Source organism: Lynx canadensis, chromosome E1 (assembly GCF_007474595.2).
Source record: "Lynx canadensis isolate LIC74 chromosome E1, mLynCan4.pri.v2, whole genome shotgun sequence".
Lineage (NCBI taxonomy): Eukaryota > Metazoa > Chordata > Mammalia > Carnivora > Felidae > Lynx > Lynx canadensis.
In genome coordinates, this window is record NC_044316.2 from 39,286,581 (window position 1) to 39,307,681 (window position 21,101).

A 21,101-nucleotide genomic window follows, 5' to 3' on the forward strand; every position below is an offset into this window, starting at 1 on the left:
TTATTCTGAGAGAGAAAGAGAGGGAGAGGCCTATGAGCACAAGCAGGTGAGGGGCAGAGGGAAAGAGAAAGAGAATCCTCAGCAGGCTCTGCATTGTGAGTGCAGAGCCCAATGAGGGGTTTGATCTCATGAACTGTGAGATCATGACCTGAGCTGAAATCGAGAGTGGGACGCTTAACCAACTGAGCCACCCAGGTGCCCCCAGACTGGTTTTTATTTCCTTTCAGCATTTGCTGATGTTAGAATACTACTGAGTCTAGGAGTGGCTGCCTTTTGGAAATTTTAATGACTTGCTTTAGTCAGACAGTACACAGCCAGCAGAGCAGGGTATAAAACTCCTGTCTCTCCTTCCTACATCAGTTATAGCTGTTTTACTTTATTTTATACAATGCTATTTTCCAGGAGCAATTAATTCTTAAAACTCTTTGTCTCAGGGTGCCTGGATGGCTCAATTGGTTAAGTTTTTGACTCTTGATTTCAGGTTGGGTCATGATCTCAGTGTCGTGGAATTGAGCCCCACATTGGGCTCTGTGCTGACAGCATGGATCCTACTTGGGATTCTCTCTGTCCCTCTTTCTATCTCTGCCCCTTGCCTGTGCTCTCTCTCTCTCAAAATAAGTAAATAAACATTAAAAAAAAAACCCTCTTTGTCTCCTTTTTCAAAAAATGTTCTATAATAGTCCAAGAATAGAAATAGTAGCTACAGGCAGAAATGCTATGGAGTAGTAACTTTAAACACACAGTAAATAAGTATAAATATGTTAAGATTCTTTTAAGTGTCTTCTGATCAGAGGAGTTTTCCCTAGAGCTGCAATAACACATTTGATTCTTAATTGTTTTTTGTTTCCCACATTCATATTAGGTAATATGCCTTCTGGGTTTCTATGTCTGACATACTCTTTGTGTCTTCTTTATTCCATGGCTATCGTCCTAGTTCAGCTCGTACTGTGTATCGCTTGGACCAGTTCAGTGGCCTCTTGACTTGTTTCTGTATAGCCATTATATTGTCTAGCCTTTGGCCTTCCTTTTTGATAAACAACTACCATAGGAATCATCCTGATGCCCAATGCCTGTCATGCCATTCAGTTGCCCCAAGGGTTTCAACAACTCCTTAGTATTTACTGCATTAAGGGCATACTACTTTGGTTACTATTCAAAGCACACACACTTCCCAAATTTATCTTCCGCTGTTATTCTACATGTATCCTGTGTTCCCAGCCAAAGTATCCTCTGAACAAGCCCTCTTTCTATACCTTAGTGCATACCGTTACCAGTGAAAATGACATCTTCCTTTAGATCTGCATGCTGAAATCTTAACTTCTGTAAAATGCTAGCTTCCTTTTTGGTCTTTCTTGTTCTCCCCAGTCAGTAGTGATATTTTGATACACCGAAGTATGTTGTACTTTTTTTTTCATTTTCTAATTTTTAGGTGCATTATCGTGAATTTCATTTATCTCCCTAGAAGTTTCTTGAAGAGGGGAATATTTTTAACTCACTTTAATTTCTATTGTATACCATACAGTCTGTGACTTGCAGATGGTAGGCAGTACATTTCGTTATATTTAAAATTAGTGAAAAACGTTAGAATAAATAAGAAAAACGAAATATGGGTTTGCTAGGCCAAAGAAGAGAAGTTTATTAGAAAACAAACATGCCACAAGACCTAAGATCTAAGGTGGGAAGAAGGGAGTTGATACTGTTACAAAGACTTGAGAACACCCCAAGTCTTAACAGGTAAGCCTGGATCTCCATTCAAACCCTGGTTGACTTGGGGTCTTGATGATTTAGGGCAGGAGGTTTCTTAGGTAGAGAAAGGAGTATGACTCTTTCAGAAGGTTGATTGCTTGTTCTAGACCGTGCACTTAGTAGCAGCAGGAGGTCCTGCAGGTGGTGCGGCAGGGGGCAGGCTGGCAGCAGGGGGGGCGGCAGCAGGGCGCCTGCACAGAGATGGGCTGGCAGCAGGTGGAGGCCCAGCAGCAGGGGCGGCAGACCACGGCCGTGCAGGACGTGGGGCAGCAGCTGATGGGGCGGCAGCAGCCCTCCTGCAGGGAGCAGGGGTCACAGCAGACGGGGCGGCGGCAGGGCTCGCAGATGGGGCGCGTGCAGCGGCAGGTGCAGGTCACGGGGCGGCACACGGTGGTCTGGCAGCTCACGGGGCGGCAGCAGCAGGGGTCGCGGCAGCAGCAGGGCTGGCAGCAGCCTCCCCCGCAGCCCAGGGAGGAGCAGGTGGAGCCGCAGCAGGAGCCGGACATGGTGGTGTCTGGGGCTGGTTTGGGTCGGAGGGGTGAGAGGATCCGGGTGTTGTCAGGTGTGAATGCCTCCCTCCTGCTCTGGGGCCTTTATATACCCTGAGCGGGTCCTGATGACCCCCACCCCCATTTATCTTTTGGCCAATTGAGTACAGTTTTGTTTTGACTAATGATTGCATTGCTTGTGACATACTCATGATCTCATTAAAGAACTCTGTTGCATTCCTAAATACGGATATATTCATGCTGTTCATCATCAAAATCTAAGCACTCAGTCATTTGAGGTGATAGCAACTCTTGATGCTTATTTTGGGTAGATAGCACCTGATGAATCCTGGGCAAAATGGTCCTAAAGGAACCGCAAGTTTTAAAAGAAATGAAAGAAATTAAACATACAGCGGTTTCTAGAGAACTGAGTGGATCCTGTCCTTGACCCCTAGGAGATGCCCTGAGAAACCTACATGTTAATCAGACGGGTGTTAGACATGTCTTCACATGTGGACTCCTTGGGACTTTATTTACATATCACTTGATACAATGGAATGCATGTACTTTGAATAAGACTGTAGCTCTGATATTTGTATGGGAAAGATAAAAGGTTATTTTTGTAAACCAAGTAAGTATTGGAATAAAACACCCAAGGCTGCCTTCCATTTTTTTCTTCAGCTCAGCTTTGAGCAGCTATGGGCCTTCTGCTCATAGCATATTGATTTTTCATCTCTGACACATGACATTTTCTATATTTGCCTTTCTTGTGTGTAAGCTAGAGAATCATATAATGGGAAGTTTTTTCTTAATATACCTTGACATGGGTACTGTGACTAAGAAGTGATAAGATGGAGGTTTTTAACCAGCATTGCAGACATACACAACACATTGATCAGAGGAGGTATGTGGGAGGCTGCCCAGCTGTTCGGTGGCAGCACTGCTGGAAATGTGAGGGACATGCTTCTTAGGGAAGGGTCACCAGAAGCGTTTGGGGAAATGCATGGGGGGAACAGTCTCATTACTTTACAGCTTTTCTCCTGTTGCTATGCACCAGATAGGGTTTTGGGTCACTTAGGATCATTCCCATCGTTCAGAAGAATGTGCCTCAGGCCCCAGGAGCTAAAGCTCCCCAAGTGGAATTTTGAACATAATTTCAAAACCTTAAAAGGAATGTAAACCGACTGAACATATAGTCATAATCAGGGAAACAGAGGAGGGAGAAATGAAGCACAGTCACATCATGAGGACATTCGACTCTCTCATGTTTCACGTTCTTTCTCTGGTCCATAGACACATGATTTTTTTCAAAGCAGTAACCAGAGCCTAGATAAAAACTTGTGTATTCTGCCCTTTTTTTGTTCTTTTTCCCAGCTTCATTGAGATAAAAGTGACCTACAACATAGTGTAAGCTTCAAGTGTGCATTGTGATGACGTGATGCATTATATATTGCACAGTGCTTGCTGCAGTAAGGCTACACATCCTTCTCCCACCTTGCATAATTATCATCTTATTATTGTTTTCATGGTGAGAACATTAGAGCCCTACTCGACTGGCAGCTTTTTTTTTTTATTTAAAAAAAAATTTTTTTTAAATGTTTATTTTTTTTGAGACAGAGAGAGACAGAGAATGCACGGGGGAGGGTCAGAGAGAAAGGGAGACCCAGAATCGGAAGCAGGCTCCAGGCTCTGAGCTGTCAGCACAGAGCCCGACGCGGGGCTTGAACTCACAGACCATGAGATCATGACCTGAGCCGAAGTCGGACGCTCAACCAACTGAGCCACCCAGGTGCCCCATCTCCTAGCAGCTTTCAAATATACAATATATTATTAACTGTAGTCTCCGTGCTGTACATTAGATCCCTGGAAATTATTCATCTTATAACGGACAATTTATATCCTTTGACCAAAATCTTCCCATTTCTTCTACCTCTCAGCCCCTGACAAACACTTTTCTACTCTGTATGAGTTCGATATTTTTGACTCCAAATATAAGTGACATCATGCAATATTTGTGTTTTTATGATTTACTGCACTCAGTATAGTTCCTCAAGGTCCATCTGTGTTGTTGGAATTGGTAAGGTTTTAGTCTTTTTTTATGGTTAATACTTCACTATATATTTTTATATATATTTATATATATTTACATATACTTATATACATATTTACATATATATTTATATATTTACATATATATTTATATACTTACATATATATTTATATACTTACATATATATTTATATATTTACATATATATTTATATAAATATATATGCAAAACACAACTATTGCAAGACTTCTCTTGGAATACACACATGCATCATATATATCATTCATATATATGTATGCTCTGTGTGTATACACATATAATCACATTTTTTTTATCCATTCATGTGTCATTGGACATTTAGGTTGTTTTAATACCCTGGTTATTGTGAACTAATGCTTTAGTGAACATGGGAGTGCAGATATCTCTTTGAGATCATGAATTTATGTCCTTTGGATGTATACCCTGAAGTGGGATTGCTGGGTCATATGGTAGTTCTATTTCTAATTCTTTGAGGAATCTCTGTACCCTTTTCCACTGTAGCTGTGCCAAACTATATTCTTACCAACAGTGCACCAGGGTTCGCTTTTCTCCCTCACCAGTATTCTCTCTTATCTTTTTGATATTAGCCATTCTAACAGGTTGAGGTGATACCTCATTGTGGTTTTGATTTGCATTTCCCTGATGATTACTGATGTCAAGCACTCTGTTGGCCATCTGTATGTTTTCTTTGGGAAAATGTCTGTTCAGGTCCTCTGCCTATTTTTCAATCAAATTGTTTTTTTTGTTTGTTTGTTTGTTTTGCTTTCTGTTTTTGTTTTTATTATTGGGTTATAGGAGTTCCTTGCGTATTCTGGATATTAACCCCTTATTGGATATATACTTGGTTTGCAAATGCTTTCTCCCATTTGCCTTTCCATTTTGTTCATTGTTTCTTTTGCTCTGCAGAAGCTTGTTAGTTCAATGTAGTCCCACTTGCTGATTTTTACTTTCGTTACTTATGCTTAGCTCTTTTCAAGCCATACTGTCTCAGTCAACTTTTCATGTTGTTGGGGGTATTCATGATGATAACATTTTGTGCAAAGGGGGCCTCTTTGAGACATACATAAAACCTCAACTTAGTTAACGAGACTAATTTCTCTAAACATTTCTTTTTTTTAATGTTTATTTATTTTGAGAGAGAGAGAGCGCGAGCAAAAGCACACATGAGTGGGGGAGGGGCAGAGAGAGAGAGAATCCCAAGCAGGGTCTGTGCTATCAGCACAGAGTCTGACACGGGGCTCGATCTCATGAGCCATGAGGTCATGACCTGAGCCAATATCAAGAGTCAGACACAGCTGACTGAGCCACCCATGCACCCCTACTCTGAACACTTCTGATTCCAAATTGTTCCAAAGAGATTTTTTTTTCCTCTTCGTAAAGATCCACAAAGAGTGCGTGAGTCCCTCAATAAGCAGTTCTGGTGCTATTCAGTCTAAGATGCTCATCCTCAGCCCATAAACTTCATCTCTAGGCAGAGAAAATAGGGGTTGTGTTTCTGTAATTCGTGCCACAGAGCTCTGTGATTTGACATTGGTGGCAAGTCCTATGGTATTTTTTTAATGCTACTTATTCTAAAATCAGACAACATTCATTGAAAACTTTGCCATTTACTGGCTGTGTGTCCTTGGGCCATGAGTAATGATAGTACACACCCAGGTTGTTGTGAACAGTAAATAAGCTAATATTTGTAAGCACTAAGAACAGTGCCTGGCACTTAGCAACTGCCTTGTGTTTGTTAAGTAAATAAATATATTTTGGGGCGCCTGGGTGGCGCAGTCGGTTAAGCGTCCGACTTCAGCCAGGTCACGATCTCGCGGTCCGTGAGTTCGAGCCCCGCGTCAGGCTCTGGGCTGATGGCTCGGAGCCTGGAGCCTGTTTCCGATGCTGTGTCTCCCTCTCTCTCTGCCCCTCCCCCGTTCATGCTCTGTCTCTCTCTGTCCCAAAAATAAATAAAAAACGTTGAAAAAAAAATAAAAAAAAAATATATATTTTAAAAAGTCCTGTTATGTGGATGCCTTGTAAACTCTAAATTTTGAACTTAGAATAAAGATGAACATATATGGCAAATGGCTTTCTCTGCCAAGTAACCACAGACTGTACACTAAATAAGATTATCCAGTGGAGAGTTTCACTAATAACATTAAATAAAATAAAAATACCTGGAAGGGAGTTATACAGCTCCCTCTTTTGAACACCAATTTCTGGGAAGGGGAGTTAGGTTATTGTTGAAGAAACTATAAGGAGAATACGTGTCGGATTTGTGGCCTGAACCTTACCGAGAACCCCACAGTCTTTGCATCACACAGTGAGTTCTTAGAAAAACATCCTTTTTAAAAAAAGCCTTGGGGCGCCTGGGTGGCGCAGTCGGTTAAGCGTCCGACTTCAGCCAGGTCACGATCTCGCGGTCCGTGAGTTCGAGCCCCGCGTCAGGCTCTGGGCTGGTGGCTCGGAGCCTGGAGCCTGTTTCCGATTCTGTGTCTCCCTCTCTCTCTGCCCCTCCCCCGTTCATGCTCTGTCTCTCTCTGTCCCAAAAATAAATAAATGTTGGAAAAAAAAAAAAAAAAAAAAAAAAAAAAAAAAAAAAAAAAAAAAAAAAAAATAAAAAAAGCCTTAAAACTGATTTAGACAGGTTCCTGGTGGTGATGGGCAACGTATTTTGTATTACTAATGCTAGGGCTTTATTTAACACTATCATTCAACAATAACGTTATGAACAAATTTTAACATGGAAAATAGTGTCTTATGTTCTTAATTATCAATTCTTCATACAAAGGGAGAAAATTAATAATACCTATAATTTGAAACAGCTAACAATTTTTTAAAGTTCTTAATTTGGAACATATCAAATTGCATACCTTATTTTATGCAATTGAGATGATCCTGAAAAGTTAAAATATGAATCAGTGTTTTTTTTTTTAAATTTTTTTTTTCAACGTTTATTTATTTTTGGGACAGAGAGAGACAGAGCATGAACGGGGGAGGGGCAGAGAGAGAGGGAGACACAGAATCGGAAACAGGCTCCAGGCTCTGAGCCATCAGCCCAGAGCCTGACGCGGGGCTCGAACTCCCGGACCGCGAGATCATGACCTGGCTGAAGTCGGACGCTTAACCGACTGCGCCACCCAGGCGCCCCTGAATCAGTGTTTAATAATTTGATCAGAGTTTGGAGGTATCAGAGAAGTCCACTATATATAGCATAGTGGTACACTCTTCTATAGATAATAAAATACTTCATATGAGTACAGTTGGCTGCTGTGTAATTATCTGCTTTAAATCCACTTAGATTCTCATAGGTAGGTTTTTAAAAGCAGAGCACAATCAAGAGTAAGGTTTAAATGTTTTTCCCAAAATAAATACAGGTTTTGGATAGTACATTCCACTAAAAATAAAATATATGTTCATTTTAAATGATATAATTAAGAAAAATACCAAGAAGCAAATGAGTATTATCCCCAATTACTCTTAGATTTTGTTGCATTTTGTTTATTTTATTTTTTAAATTTTTCTTTTAATGTTTACTTATTTTGAGAGAGAGAGAAAGAGTGCACATGTGAGTTGGGGAGGGACACGGAGAGAGAGGGAGAGAGAGAATCCCAAGCAGGCTCCACGCCACCAGCTCAGAGCCCAGTGCAGGGCTCGACCCCACAAACCATGAGATCATGACCTGAGCCAAAATCAAGAGTCAGTCACTTAACCAACTGAGCCATCCAGGCACTCCCACATAATGTTTTAAATACGTTTTAGGCATAAGCACACATAGACATGCAGAATACATTTTTTCTCACAAAATAGTTTAATATTTTACAACTTGCTTAATTTTAACTTAAATATGGGACAAGACAATTGCATCATGTTTCCTAGTAAGTTTATAATCTTAAACTATTTTTAACTACTTATGGCATTTCTTCTATATTTATGTTGCTTATATTATGTTTGACTTTTTTTTTCTTATTTATACCTTATCTCCCTAAATGGATTATAACCTCTTTGAAGCATATTTTATTCTTTTATTCTTTCATGTTTCCTCAGGATGGTCTCCACTCAGTGTCTTATTCATAGATGTTCAACAAACAGGTGAAGATTGACAGTGATTGATTAATTTTCTTGGAAAATGCCATTACTGCCCAGTTGCTGAGTACAAAGATAATCAGCTCTTGAGAGCCAGTGTGGATTAAATACCCACAAGAGTTGACACCGCAAATAACATTCTAAATAAATAACAGTCATAATAAAATAACTGCCAGATGTTTAATGCATAGAAAGGAGCGCATTATCTGAAGCTGCAGTTACTCTTGGCCAGAGAAGACCTGAGTTCTTCTGGGCAGAAGAACATGTCTCCTACCATATTAAGATGAAGTGTTTGACTTAAGGGCTTAATGTCAGGGGGTTCGCATTCTCCTAGGTCTTTTCTAAACATCAGCGATTATAACTATATTAGGAAGAAACTTATTTTAATCATCCATTACTCATTGCTCTTCAGCTTTAAAAACATGGGTTTGGCCAGATGTTGCCTAAGGTTATTTCCACGTCTAACATACTGAGTTTCCTAAATTGTGCTTAGAACAGGTGTCAGGTCAGTGAATGAACCCTTGGACCAGGGGTGGGTGTGTCAGCTCAGATGCAGCCTCCTCACTGGGTGTTGTTAAAGGACATCTCTCAGATGTTTGGCATGTCTGGAATTGTGAGCACATGTGATGAAGATACAGCCATGTCCACTTTTCTCACTTGGCAACTATGCCTTATAAATGCCACTTACAAGGATAATAAGGAAACTACCCAGAGTTAGGTTATTTCAGAGAACAATTTGAGAGGATCATTCTGCATCTTGCTTTGAATATCTCTGGACAAAACAGAAAGAACCTACTGGGAGGAAGTATCACAAAGACCATGATTTCTATGCTGGAAATACTAAGTTTATTAGAAAACAGAAGACATAATTGAGGAGTTAGACTGGGGTCCTGAGAGGACAAGGTACTCTTCCTCGGTAGTCAGTCTGAAAAGGGGGCTCCAAGGCCTACTCTGAGCCAGACTGAAGAGATGAGAAATGGGCTTCTCAGGAAAAGGCATGTTGTTCTGTCTTGAAGTTAAGAGCAGAATGGACCCCACACCATCTACTGGGGACCCTTAGTGATGATGCACTTAGTAGCAGCAGGAGGTCCTGCAGGTGGTGCGGCAGGGGGCAGGCTGGCAGCAGGGGGGGCGGCAGCAGGGCGCCTGCACAGAGATGGGCTGGCAGCAGGTGGAGGCCCAGCAGCAGGGGCGGCAGACCACGGCCGTGCAGGACGTGGGGCAGCAGCTGATGGGGCGGCAGCAGCCCTCCTGCAGGGAGCAGGGGTCACAGCAGACGGGGCGGCGGCAGGGCTCGCAGATGGGGCGCGTGCAGCGGCAGGTGCAGGTCACGGGGCGGCACACGGTGGTCTGGCAGCTCACGGGGCGGCAGCAGCAGGGGTCGCGGCAGCAGCAGGGCTGGCAGCAGCCTCCCCCGCAGCCCAGGGAGGAGCAGGTGGAGCCGCAGCAGGAGCCGGACATGGTGGTGTCTGGGGCTGGTTTGGGTCGGAGGGGTGAGAGGATCCGGGTGTTGTCAGGTGTGAATGCCTCCCTCCTGCTCTGGGGCCTTTATATACCCTGAGCGGGTCCTGATGACCTCCACGACACAGGTGATTGCCTTATTTGTGTTTATTCTTTCTGAAATGGCACTGGTAAATTAGTAAGCTCCCTAGACATTTTTTTTTAGGTGCTCAGGGACTCATGAAAGACCATTTGCTTTCCTTATTTGAGGGAAACCCATTATATTTTGCTATTTATGGTTCAAATATGAACTTAATGACCCTAACTTCAGAGTTTCCAATTATCTTCAGAATTCAGTGATGTTTTGCCAATTGATGTTTCGATAGCACAGAATAGCTGTCATGCCCTTAGGTTCACTTACTGATAGTGGAAGTGAATTCCCCAAGTTGTGAGTGTCCATTTCTACCACTAAGCTTCCTGGACAAAACAAGTTCAGAAAAGTAATGTGAGACTATTTGCAAAGGCATGGTCTGTGAATAAAAGAAGAGTTTTGCTGTGTACTTTTTGTAGCTACAGGAATGCATCTTATCATCTTATCAGTGGGTTGTTTTTCCAATTTTTAAAATTTTGGTAAAATACATATAATGTAAAATTTACTATCTTATCATTTTTAAGTGTACAGTCAGGGTATTAAGTCCATTCATATTATTGTGAACCATCAGCACCATCTATCTCTAGAACTCTTTTCATCTTGCAAAACTGAATTCTGTGCCCATTAAACCACAACTCCCCATGTACCCTTCTTTTCAGTCCCTGGCAACCACCACTGTAATTTCTTTTTTTTTTTTTTTCTTAATTATCTCCTTCCGCCCTCACATACCCCATTAGTATTGGCTCCAACATTATTAGGCATATGACTTTAGGCAAGTCACTTACCTGGTTCCTTATGTACAAAATGTAGAATATAAAACCAGCCTCTGGTAACTACTGTTCTGCTCTCTGTTACTGTGAGTTAAGCTTTCTAAACCATGATGAATTTCATTTTTAATCTTCATGATGACCAGTATCACTGAGTTCTAGTATCTAAGTACTTTGCTAAAAGAAATAAATGTACTAACTTACTCTTCACAATAATCCTATGAGATAGGTATTGTTGAATTCCTCATTTTACACATAAGGGATCAGAGAAGTGACTTGCCTAAGGTCATACACCTACTACTGTTGGAGCCAATACTGACTGCAAAAACAACCTGTGGGAACATTATTAGTAAGCCCAAGGAGCTGAAGAATGGAACTGTGGTTACCATATTCCCTGTCATTAAGGAATGTCTGTTTTATTTAGGAATTTTAACAGTGAATTTATGTTTAAAATAAATGGTATTTGTGAAATGGCTGATTTTTAGAGTTATCTGAAAAGACTCTGTGTCTTCCCAGTATCCTCAGGAATTCAAAGAATTATCTCCCAAAGAGCCTTCTAAAAATTCCAAAACATACCATAAGGAGATAACATCAAAGTTGGACATAATTGAGTGGTTATGGAGCACTATGAACAAAGCCACTGTTGAGAAAGAAGAATTTACTCTACCCTTTAAGGTCCTTCTACCTGGACTAAGAAAAAAAAATGACATGAGACAGATTAACAGGAGAAAATAAAATTCAGTAGAATACTTATGGGGAATCCATATAGCTATGGAAATTTCAAAGATAGTGAGGCAACATGATACTTATATGAGCTAAGGAGAGGGGTGAGGGTCTGAGGATACAAAGGGGAGAAAGACCATTAGCAGGAAGGTGGGAGATGTTTAGAAAGCGAAGGTTGCCCTATTATGCAGATAAGTTTTTTAGATAAAGAGGAATCTCTGTTAATAGCTTTCTTCCTGGTAGAGACAGGTAGTTGAGGGAGAGGTAAAGAATGTTTCTTGAATCTGTTGGGTTTTGATTGGATTTAACTCAAAAGAATGTTTACACCAAAGTGGCCCATTTGGGGGCAGCCTGCCCTTGGTCCCTACCCTACCATCTGGATAAAGGTTGTGGTCGGCCAGCATAACAGAGCCCCCAGGTAGTGATCCCAGCCAAAGGTGACCTCCAGGCCCACGTTGTCTTATCCCAGTGTCTTGCTCCATTGTTTCCCCATGTACTACACTTGAGCATATTCCTGCTTACAGAGCCAGTTGTGATTCTCAGTTGTTGTGATTCTCAGGACTGTAGGAAAATCATGTCACATGGCCATTTTATAGACTCTGCCTTTGGATTTCCTTGGTTCTGACCTTTTGCTTTACAACTAAGTCTGTTCTAGATCTGTGATTGAAGACTGTAGTGCAGGCCTCCTTCTTGATCATTCTACTTGCATAGTCCCTTGCTGGCTTACCCAGATCTTCACCAGCCACTGTGGCTAACCATGGCATGGAATTACTGGGGAAACAAACACAATCTCATAATAATGAGGAGCTTGGGAGTACACAAAGCATTCCACATCTGAGAATATATTATAAGAATAGGAATTTTCTAGAAGGCTAACCAGGAAAATTCTGAGAGGAGGAAAACAATGTAGTTAGAGACTTTTAAAAATGGTGTTCAAGAACATGTAGAAAGAAACTGGATTTGTGAGCCCATCTACCAGTAAACCATCAAACCCTTACTAAAGAGAAAACCATTGTGTATGCAGATGTTTTGAACACAATGGGATTCTTGTTGAGAAATTTTTACTGTATTTCAAGAAAAGTACTTTCCTTCATGAGAAAGCTTATTTATTTTATTGTAAGAATGCACGAGTCCAGCATGAGGAGAGAATCAATGAGGGATGAAGATGTTTTTCTCTCCTCTAACCCTGTAGAACTTATTCAGTCATTCAGCAAATTTTGATTAAAATCCTGCGTGCCAAACATGGTGCAGGTCAGTGGGAATCCAGTGGTGGACAAAGTCAGTCAAGTTCCAGGACTTCACAAAGCTTACCTGGCTTGCCTCCTCTCTCTGGGCAGGTAGATATGCCCAAGCAGACAAGCAACACATTCCAAAAACCCCTTTAGATTATATGCTGGGAACTCAATGTGTATTTCTCAGAAAAACACCAGTGGTTGGTTTACTGACCAGCCTAAGTGTTTAACAACAACAAAAGCATATCTAGTGTGGATTAATGTTTAATCTTTCAACTACATTGGCATTGTTTTAATGGTAAAATGATTTGGAGTTCTAATTTAGAATTGTTCCAGCTAAGCTACATATCTCCTTCTCTTCCCAGCAGCAGTGACCTTATTATAATCAGAATTGGCCAGGGGTACCTGGGTGGCTCAGTCAGTTAAGCGTCTGACTCTTGATTTTGGCTCAGGTCATGATCTCATGGTTTGTGAGATCAAGCCCCACATCAAGCTCTCTCTTGAAATAAATAAGTAAGCATTTAAAAAAAGAATTGACCATAGTGGTGCTGGAGGGGAGCCTTGGGAAAGATGGGAGAGTGGTTCTTCCAGCCTAGGCCTTCAGTGGTTCAGCATTCCCAGGTACCAACTAATATTAATCATGGTACAGTTTCCTAAATCAGGGTATAAACATAGCTCTGACTTAGGCTTCCTCCCCCTTATCACATGTATGGGGATGATTCATGGGTCAAGTTCATGATTAGAGAAACCGCTGTAGTCTTATTTCCTCAGCATCACCACAAAACTTGTGACTTCAGATATGAAGGTGCCTCCCATGAGATATTCTGTATTATTTGAACTACTATTAAAATTATAGACCTTGCACCTGAATTGTTCCTAAAGAAAAAAAAAAAAAAAAAAAAAAAAAAAAGGCCCTTGAAAAAATCCTTCTTCCTTTGGTTCTTCTGATTCTGCATACCATACCTTAAGCTAAAAAAAGCTTTTGAAGATTAATAAACAATAAAGAGAAACACGTTTGCTTCCCAGAGATAAAATTTTTATTATTTTACCATGTGAAACCCCAGCACAAATGTAATGATATCCTGGAAAATTATCCCATCTTGAAATAGTAGAGATGTGATGATGAGTCAGTGGAATAGAGCTTCATTCAAGAAGAACTTTGATCTTTGTTCACTCATTTTCTTTCAGGCCAGGAATTCAAATGAGGAAAGCTGGGATGTTTCTAAAGATTGTCAAAGAGGGCCAGGATTAACTGGGTAATTATGTGGGAAAAAGGATAGACAGCTACTGTTGTTAGTTGTTGAAGAGCAGGTAGTTTGCAAGGGACGTATCTCATCTGATCCCTTGGGGTGGGAAAGAGTGTTCACATGTTTCTGAACACCTGGGAACGCTTCTCAATGGGTGGTTCAGCAGCAGGAGGTCCTGCAGGTGGTGCGGCAGGGGGCAGGCTGGCAGCAGGGGGGGCGGCAGCAGGGCGCCTGCACAGAGATGGGCTGGCAGCAGGTGGAGGCCCAGCAGCAGGGGCGGCAGACCACGGCCGTGCAGGACGTGGGGCAGCAGCTGATGGGGCGGCAGCAGCCCTCCTGCAGGGAGCAGGGGTCACAGCAGACGGGGCGGCGGCAGGGCTCGCAGATGGGGCGCGTGCAGCGGCAGGTGCAGGTCACGGGGCGGCACACGGTGGTCTGGCAGCTCACGGGGCGGCAGCAGCAGGGGTCGCGGCAGCAGCAGGGCTGGCAGCAGCCTCCCCCGCAGCCCAGGGAGGAGCAGGTGGAGCCGCAGCAGGAGCCGGACATGGTGGTGTCTGGGGCTGGTTTGGGTCGGAGGGGTGAGAGGATCCGGGTGTTGTCAGGTGTGAATGCCTCCCTCCTGCTCTGGGGCCTTTATATACCCTGAGCGGGTCCTGATGACCTCCATGACACTGGTTGTTTCCTGGAGTTGTGGCTGCCCATTGATCTCTAGATTGGTGGATTCAGTTGCTGAGGCAGCAGTTCCCATCATGGAAGGATGCTTTCCTTTCCACCTGTCTGCTTTCTTCCTTGAAATGAATACTTGATGAATTATATCATCCAAAAAATTACCCATGGAATAACCAAACCTTCCAGACCATGCCACGTGACAAGTTGAAAGTGTGAAGAATCCAGTGTTGACGCCATCACACTTTCCTCTTGTTTGTCTTGTTCACCACCCATGACTCAGTGCAAGACTGTAGTGTTCCTGAGGTCACAGGCCTGGTTTCTGATTGACCTTGAGATGAAGCAAGAATTTCTAAAACACCAAATGACTCATGAAAGGAGATGTGTACTCATTGTGCTATGGGAAGAATGGTCCAGTGCTTCTGGAAAACAACACAGTGCTTCACTTCGCTTGTAAGAAAATAATCACCAGAGCCACTGGCGTGATATTGTTTAGTAACTCACTTGGCTTATAAATCAGAGTCACTTCTAAAGACTCTTACTATGTAAACAGTACTATTTATGAGTGGAGAGGGAAAGGGAAGAAGAAGATTAAGTTCCAAGTAGATTCTTATCACACAGCAATTACAAATTTTAGGAGGGTAAGACAAAGGCAGATAAAGTAATCAAAGCAGAAGACTTTTCATAGGACAAAAAGTTCAAATTAAGTGAGGATTTTATTCATATTATGCATTTTGAATGCCCCTCCCTGAGTATGGTCTTAGAAATAAAATTGAAATTGGGATCCCTCTTTCTTTCTAGGTGTTACCATAAGCACTTGTATTGAGTTCTACAAAACACGTTGAAAATATTTATAAAGGAACCAGTTATCTTTTCGTAGTAGATACTTTGGTCTGTTGGCCGAGGATTTGTTTGCTTATGAAGTGTGAAATTGGCTTCAGAAAAAAACAGGGGAATTAAATGTACTGGTAGCTGATAAAATAACCTTGTCTTTTTCAGCCACAGCTAAGGAAAATGGGGGTATAGAAAATAATTTATAGTTGGAAGGTAGTTTAAGGATGACACTATCCAAGGGTTGCTGATGACTCTCAGACCAAGTGTTCTCCAAAGTGTGGTTTATTTAAAAATTTTTTTTAAATGTTTATTCATTTTTTGAGAGAGGGACAGAGCACAAGTGGGAGAGGGGCAGAGAGAGGGAGACACAGAATCTGAAGCAGGCTCCAAGCTCTGAGCTTTCAGCCCAGAGTCTGACGTGGGGCTCAGATCCATGAACCATGAGATCATGAACCTGAACTGAAGTCGGATGCCCAACTGACTGAACCACAGGTGCCCTGATATAATCATTTTTTAATACACTCCTTGGTCTGCCTAGCTGTGGTCCTTGAAGGCCTTTGAATTTGTGACCCATCATGGTCCTTCAAAGTTTTTGGAAGGCCAGGTTTGTGAAATGATTTCTCTAAAGATATACAGATAAGAGAGTGGCAAAGCATAGATAGTACTGTGGTCTTCCTTTGAGTGTAAACACTGATGAGTGACATAGTCTTTTCCAACTCTTACTTCAAACCAGTGAACAGGTAGTAGTAGTTATCAAAACTTCTATCCCATCTAGTGAAATATAATGGGAACTTGCTTGATTTATGGTTTAGTGTATTGTTATTTGGCTTAGAATATATACAGTGACTAAATTGTCAGGAATAGAAATATGTCTGTAAACTCACTGCATTTCTTAACTAACAAAAAGGAAAGAATACTAAGAAATTCTGTGTCCTGAAATCATAGACTGTCAGAAACTTTGCTATTTGAAGCCACATCAGTAAGAAGTGAAGATCCCACTATTTCCTGGACAGGATCTTAGTCACCTTAACACAGAGAAGCAGCTTCAATATCCAGCCCAGAGGCAGAGTTTCAGATCAGAGGTTTTCAGAAACAACATTCCTCATTTATCTTAACTATGTAGTTTTCAAAGAAAGAGGACTTAAGTCCTTGTGACAGCCCAGTCCTCATGTGAATTCTTGTGTTTTTACTTAAACTCTGCCATTCTTCAAAATCCTATAAAAATAGCTTTTCCTTTGTTTTGTGGGATGCCTCTGGTCCTATGCTGTGTGGTCTCCTTTGCACATTAATAGGCCTAAGCTTTTTGGACAACAGATTGTCCCTAGTCTTTGTCACATGGGCTTTTTTAGTCCTGTTATTTGAATTCCAGATGTTCTGCAAGAGCATAACCACAAGGGTGGGAGTAAGTAAATGTTAATCACAATGGTGATAATTTGTGGGATTTTGTGGTTGGACTGACAGTATGCAATGCTGATGACTTTTTCTGATGGTGAACCACACACCCTCTTCTTCATAGTTTCATGGGTTGTGTTGTTAGGAGCTAGTTTGGGGGCCACTGGATGTTAGGAAGATTTTAAAATTCTGAAAACAGAATATCTGTTCCCTGTTCTGCAAAATGACCTTTGAAATATCCTCCAATCGTAAGAGACACGAGGATAGGAAAGAGTGAGGGAGAAAGGGCAGGGGGAGGATGGGGAGACAAAGAGGGATTCAGATCTAAGAGGGCTTAGAGCTAATACCTGTCCTCTGCCAGGGCCAGTCTCCTCAGCTGTAAAAGGGGCTGAGTCTTCTGTCCATGATGTTCTTCATAGGCTAGGTTTATCATAAAACCTGTACAGTGGGGAAGACAAAAGAAATGGATATCATTCATTGAAAAGAGAGAATGTTTTAGATGGAAAAATTCTAGATGATCAGGGAACGGGTGGAATTTTTTTTCTGGAATTTAACAAATACATATCTTTTCTGCCTAATAAATACCATCTTCCTAAAGCCAGGGAAGACTAACCCAAGTAATCTTACAGCTTAAGTTGTTTGCCTTCTTTGGGTGGTTCAGGGTGGAATGAAAAGTCCATCAGATACATGTATTATCTCCATTGCTCCTGATGCCAAACCCTTATTCATAAATCCTGTAAGCTAGGACTCTCTCCTATGCATTAGCCCTTTCATTCTGAGACAGCTTCAATTTGCTGATGGATTTTTTCTTCCTTCTTTGTTATACTTACTAAACCTTAGGAGTGTGCTTTGTTATGTTAGGAAATCTGTTTCTGCCAATGGATGTGGACTGTCTTGAAAAAACAAGAAGCCTTCCCCTCAATCCTCTCCCACTTTCAGTGACATGATATGTCATAAATAGCACATCTTTTGAGCCTGTTTGATACAGTAATGTTCCAATGTGTAACAAGGACTATCAGTGAATGGTGCTTGGTAAATACTGTGTGCCAATCACATTACATACATAAGGTCATTTAACTTTCCTAGCAACCAACATTGGTGAGAATTAACTTTCCCGTTTGGCAGATGAAGAAACCTGAAGGTCAGAGAAGTTAAGTTATACTGATGCTGAGGATTCTGCCTTAAGTAAAATACCTACCTTTTAGAGTTCTTGTCATAAAGACAATTGCCTTCTAATTTTGTTTGATTCAATAGAAATCAAGTACCAACCATATTCTAAACATTGAGCTCAGTACTGAAGCCATTATAAATTGTGTCCCCTTTGTTGGAGGCAGAAAAATAGATCATCTCAATACAATGCCTTGTGGGGAGGGAGATGAGTATAGGATCGCTTTTGGAACATGTTAGGGGCACCTGACCTAGCGTGTGTGTGTGTGTGTGTGTGTGTGTGTGTGTGTACATGTATGCGGACATGCATGCCTGTGAGTACATGAATATGTGCAGGTGTGTGTATGCGGTAGAGGGGTTAGGACAGAACTGTTAGAGAAGACTGAGCTGAATCTTGGAAATGACTGAGTGTTAGGTGGATGAAGAATGTGGAGGGTAGGAGTAGATGAAAAAAATATTCCAGATAAATGCAAGAATATGACAAAAGCAAAGACATAGGGAACTGCTTGGCATGTGCCAGTTACTGTGAGTTCAGTGTTACTTGAAGTGAAACTTAGTGGGGGGTGTCGAGACATGAACGTGGACATCTGGGCAAAGGACAGGCCCTGGAGAACCTTGTGTGCACAGATTTCCTACCCACATAAGCAGTCTGAGGACTAGCCTGGCCATCCTGCAGCACCTTCCAAAACTCCATTCCTAACACCTCTCCCTTTTCTCTTCTGTCTTCCTCACCTTCTCCATCTTGTCTTCCTTCTTCCTTGTCCTCCTTCCTTCCTTCTTCCTATTCCTTGTCTGCTCAGCTATGTACACTAATAAACAGGCACTACTGAATGAATCAGGTAGCAGGGAGGTTTACGGGAAAAATTAGTTTATTGAAAATAAGTGAGCAGCACATTACAAAGGATGATGAGGAGGGTTTGGGCAGCCTTCAGAGTTCAGGATGGGTTTGCAAAGTCCACTCCAAGGACTTTTAAGAGAGATCTACCATCCATGGTGTCTTCTGCTGATGGAGACACCTGGGTATTTGGCTGAGGGTGGTGATGGACATCTGCTTGTGTATCCAACTGGTAGGATGTAAAAATGGCTATTGTCACCTTATGAAAAATATCTTCTTTTCTTTCCACTTTCTTAAAATGGGGAATAGGTGCTTAGGCTCCAGTGTGTTGCTATTTAGGGATGGTAGGGGTCTCAGCAGCAGGAGGTCCTGCAGGTGGTGCGGCAGGGGGCAGGCTGGCAGCAGGGGGGGCGGCAGCAGGGCGCCTGCACAGAGATGGGCTGGCAGCAGGTGGAGGCCCAGCAGCAGGGGCGGCAGACCACGGCCGTGCAGGACGTGGGGCAGCAGCTGATGGGGCGGCAGCAGCCCTCCTGCAGGGAGCAGGGGTCACAGCAGACGGGGCGGCGGCAGGGCTCGCAGATGGGGCGCGTGCAGCGGCAGGTGCAGGTCACGGGGCGGCACACGGTGGTCTGGCAGCTCACGGGGCGGCAGCAGCAGGGGTCGCGGCAGCAGCAGGGCTGGCAGCAGCCTCCCCCGCAGCCCAGGGAGGAGCAGGTGGAGCCGCAGCAGGAGCCGGACATGGTGGTGTCTGGGGCTGGTTTGGGTCGGAGGGGTGAGAGGATCCGGGTGTTGTCAGGTGTGAATGCCTCCCTCCTGCTCTGGGGCCTTTATATACCCTGAGCGGGTCCTGATGACCCCCATGACACAGGTCATTTCTTGTTAATCTTCTGGCCAATTAAGTGAGGATTTAGCATTGAGTAAACCATGTTTGTTAACACTTTACCTTATACACATTCATGCACACAACCACAAACATTCCTTTGTTTTCTCATATTGTTTATTCTCACCAAATCTAGACATTGGATTCAATTCTGATGAATTTCCTTTTGAAACATTCCTAACTCATAAGAGAGAAAAGAATGTGTTTTCTAAACGAGATTAGTATCTAATTACTCTGCCCTTTGGCCTTGAAGTCAGCATTTTATTCCTGGACTTCAAGGACTCAATTACCACCCAAACATGACCTGTCTTATTTTCACTCATGCCCCTGACCGTAACAGGTTAATAGCAGCACTCTTGTGTAGGCCATTCGTGTGAGCTGTGGACTCACCACAACTCTGGGAGAGGCAGGTTTGTAGTTTTCAGATGAGGGGGGAACCACATGGCACCCTGGACCTGTGGTCTGGTTGCTCTTCCTCAGTAGGATCTGGGCTGTCCTGCCCTGGTTGTTGTTTCCCTATTCTCTTGGAATGCCTTCATCTTCCTTCCAAACCAAACTCAACTTCTACCGTGACTGTAACATTTTTATCAAGGATCCACTGCAATTTTTATCTTCGTAATAATTTATTCAGAATTATCATTGCATGTGTAGATTCTGGGAAGGGACTATAGAGAATATATAGCCCTATCCCCTCACCTTACAGGAGGGGTCATGTGGATTCACGCAGTCACAATGGGGTCTAGGTCTCCTCATTCCTCAGTAAGCAGCCTCTACCATGAGTATTATGTTTATCAGGTTCAGTAGACCATAGCCTTCAGACAGGAGAGAGAACATCTCAAGCATTCCCCCTACCGCATTTTTATCTCAAGTCTTTAAAGTGAGTAAGCATTGTTAAAAGTGATACTGGAAGAGAATTAGGGAAATGTCTTGTCCCAATGACAGATACTTCGAAAGGGGCTTGGGACTTGCGTGCTGGGTAAGATCTTTGTACCAGTGCAGAGGTTTCTCTGAGGACTGATCAACAGAGCTTGGCTTATTGGTGGATAGGAGTGTGAGGGTTGCCTGTTCCCAGGATGTTCTAAGTATAGTCTAGTTTCCTTTGGTAATACATTGTGGCACTGTGAGATAACGTGCTTGCCTAATTCCTTTTATTGTTTTTCATTTGTACTTCACCCCATACCTTAGCCTTTGTGATGAGTTCCATAAATTTATTCTTACTTAATGGAGTAGAACTGTACTTTTCCTTTGGATTTGAGGGGGAAAAAGAATTCTGTCCAGTCAACCCCACTTACTTTCTTTGAGCACTAAATGAAAGAAAGGGCCAAGAACTTGCAAACCACCAATCAAATGTCCTAAAATTACTATCTTGAGCTTAAA

General features: G+C 42.4%; 4 protein-coding genes across 4 annotated transcripts; all 4 read right to left on the reverse strand.

Moving 5' to 3' along the window:
* Nucleotides 1-1,862: 1,862 nt before the first annotated feature.
* On the reverse strand, nucleotides 1,863-2,252 carry LOC115500797 (keratin-associated protein 2-3-like). The gene has a single exon (XM_030295508.1). The coding sequence runs from the start codon at nucleotides 2,250-2,252 to the stop codon at nucleotides 1,863-1,865; it is 390 nt and encodes a 129-aa protein (XP_030151368.1).
* A 7,209-nt stretch (nucleotides 2,253-9,461) lies between these two features.
* Nucleotides 9,462-9,851, reverse strand: LOC115500798 (keratin-associated protein 2-3-like). The gene has a single exon (XM_030295509.1). The coding sequence runs from the start codon at nucleotides 9,849-9,851 to the stop codon at nucleotides 9,462-9,464; it is 390 nt and encodes a 129-aa protein (XP_030151369.1).
* A 4,258-nt stretch (nucleotides 9,852-14,109) lies between these two features.
* Nucleotides 14,110-14,496, reverse strand: LOC115500800 (keratin-associated protein 2-3). The gene has a single exon (XM_030295511.1). It carries the CDS (start codon nucleotides 14,494-14,496, stop codon nucleotides 14,110-14,112), a length of 387 nt encoding a protein of 128 aa, XP_030151371.1.
* A 4,701-nt stretch (nucleotides 14,497-19,197) lies between these two features.
* Nucleotides 19,198-19,584, reverse strand: LOC115500799 (keratin-associated protein 2-3). Its single transcript, XM_030295510.1, has one exon. It carries the CDS (start codon nucleotides 19,582-19,584, stop codon nucleotides 19,198-19,200), a length of 387 nt encoding a protein of 128 aa, XP_030151370.1.
* Nucleotides 19,585-21,101: the final 1,517 nt, after the last annotated feature.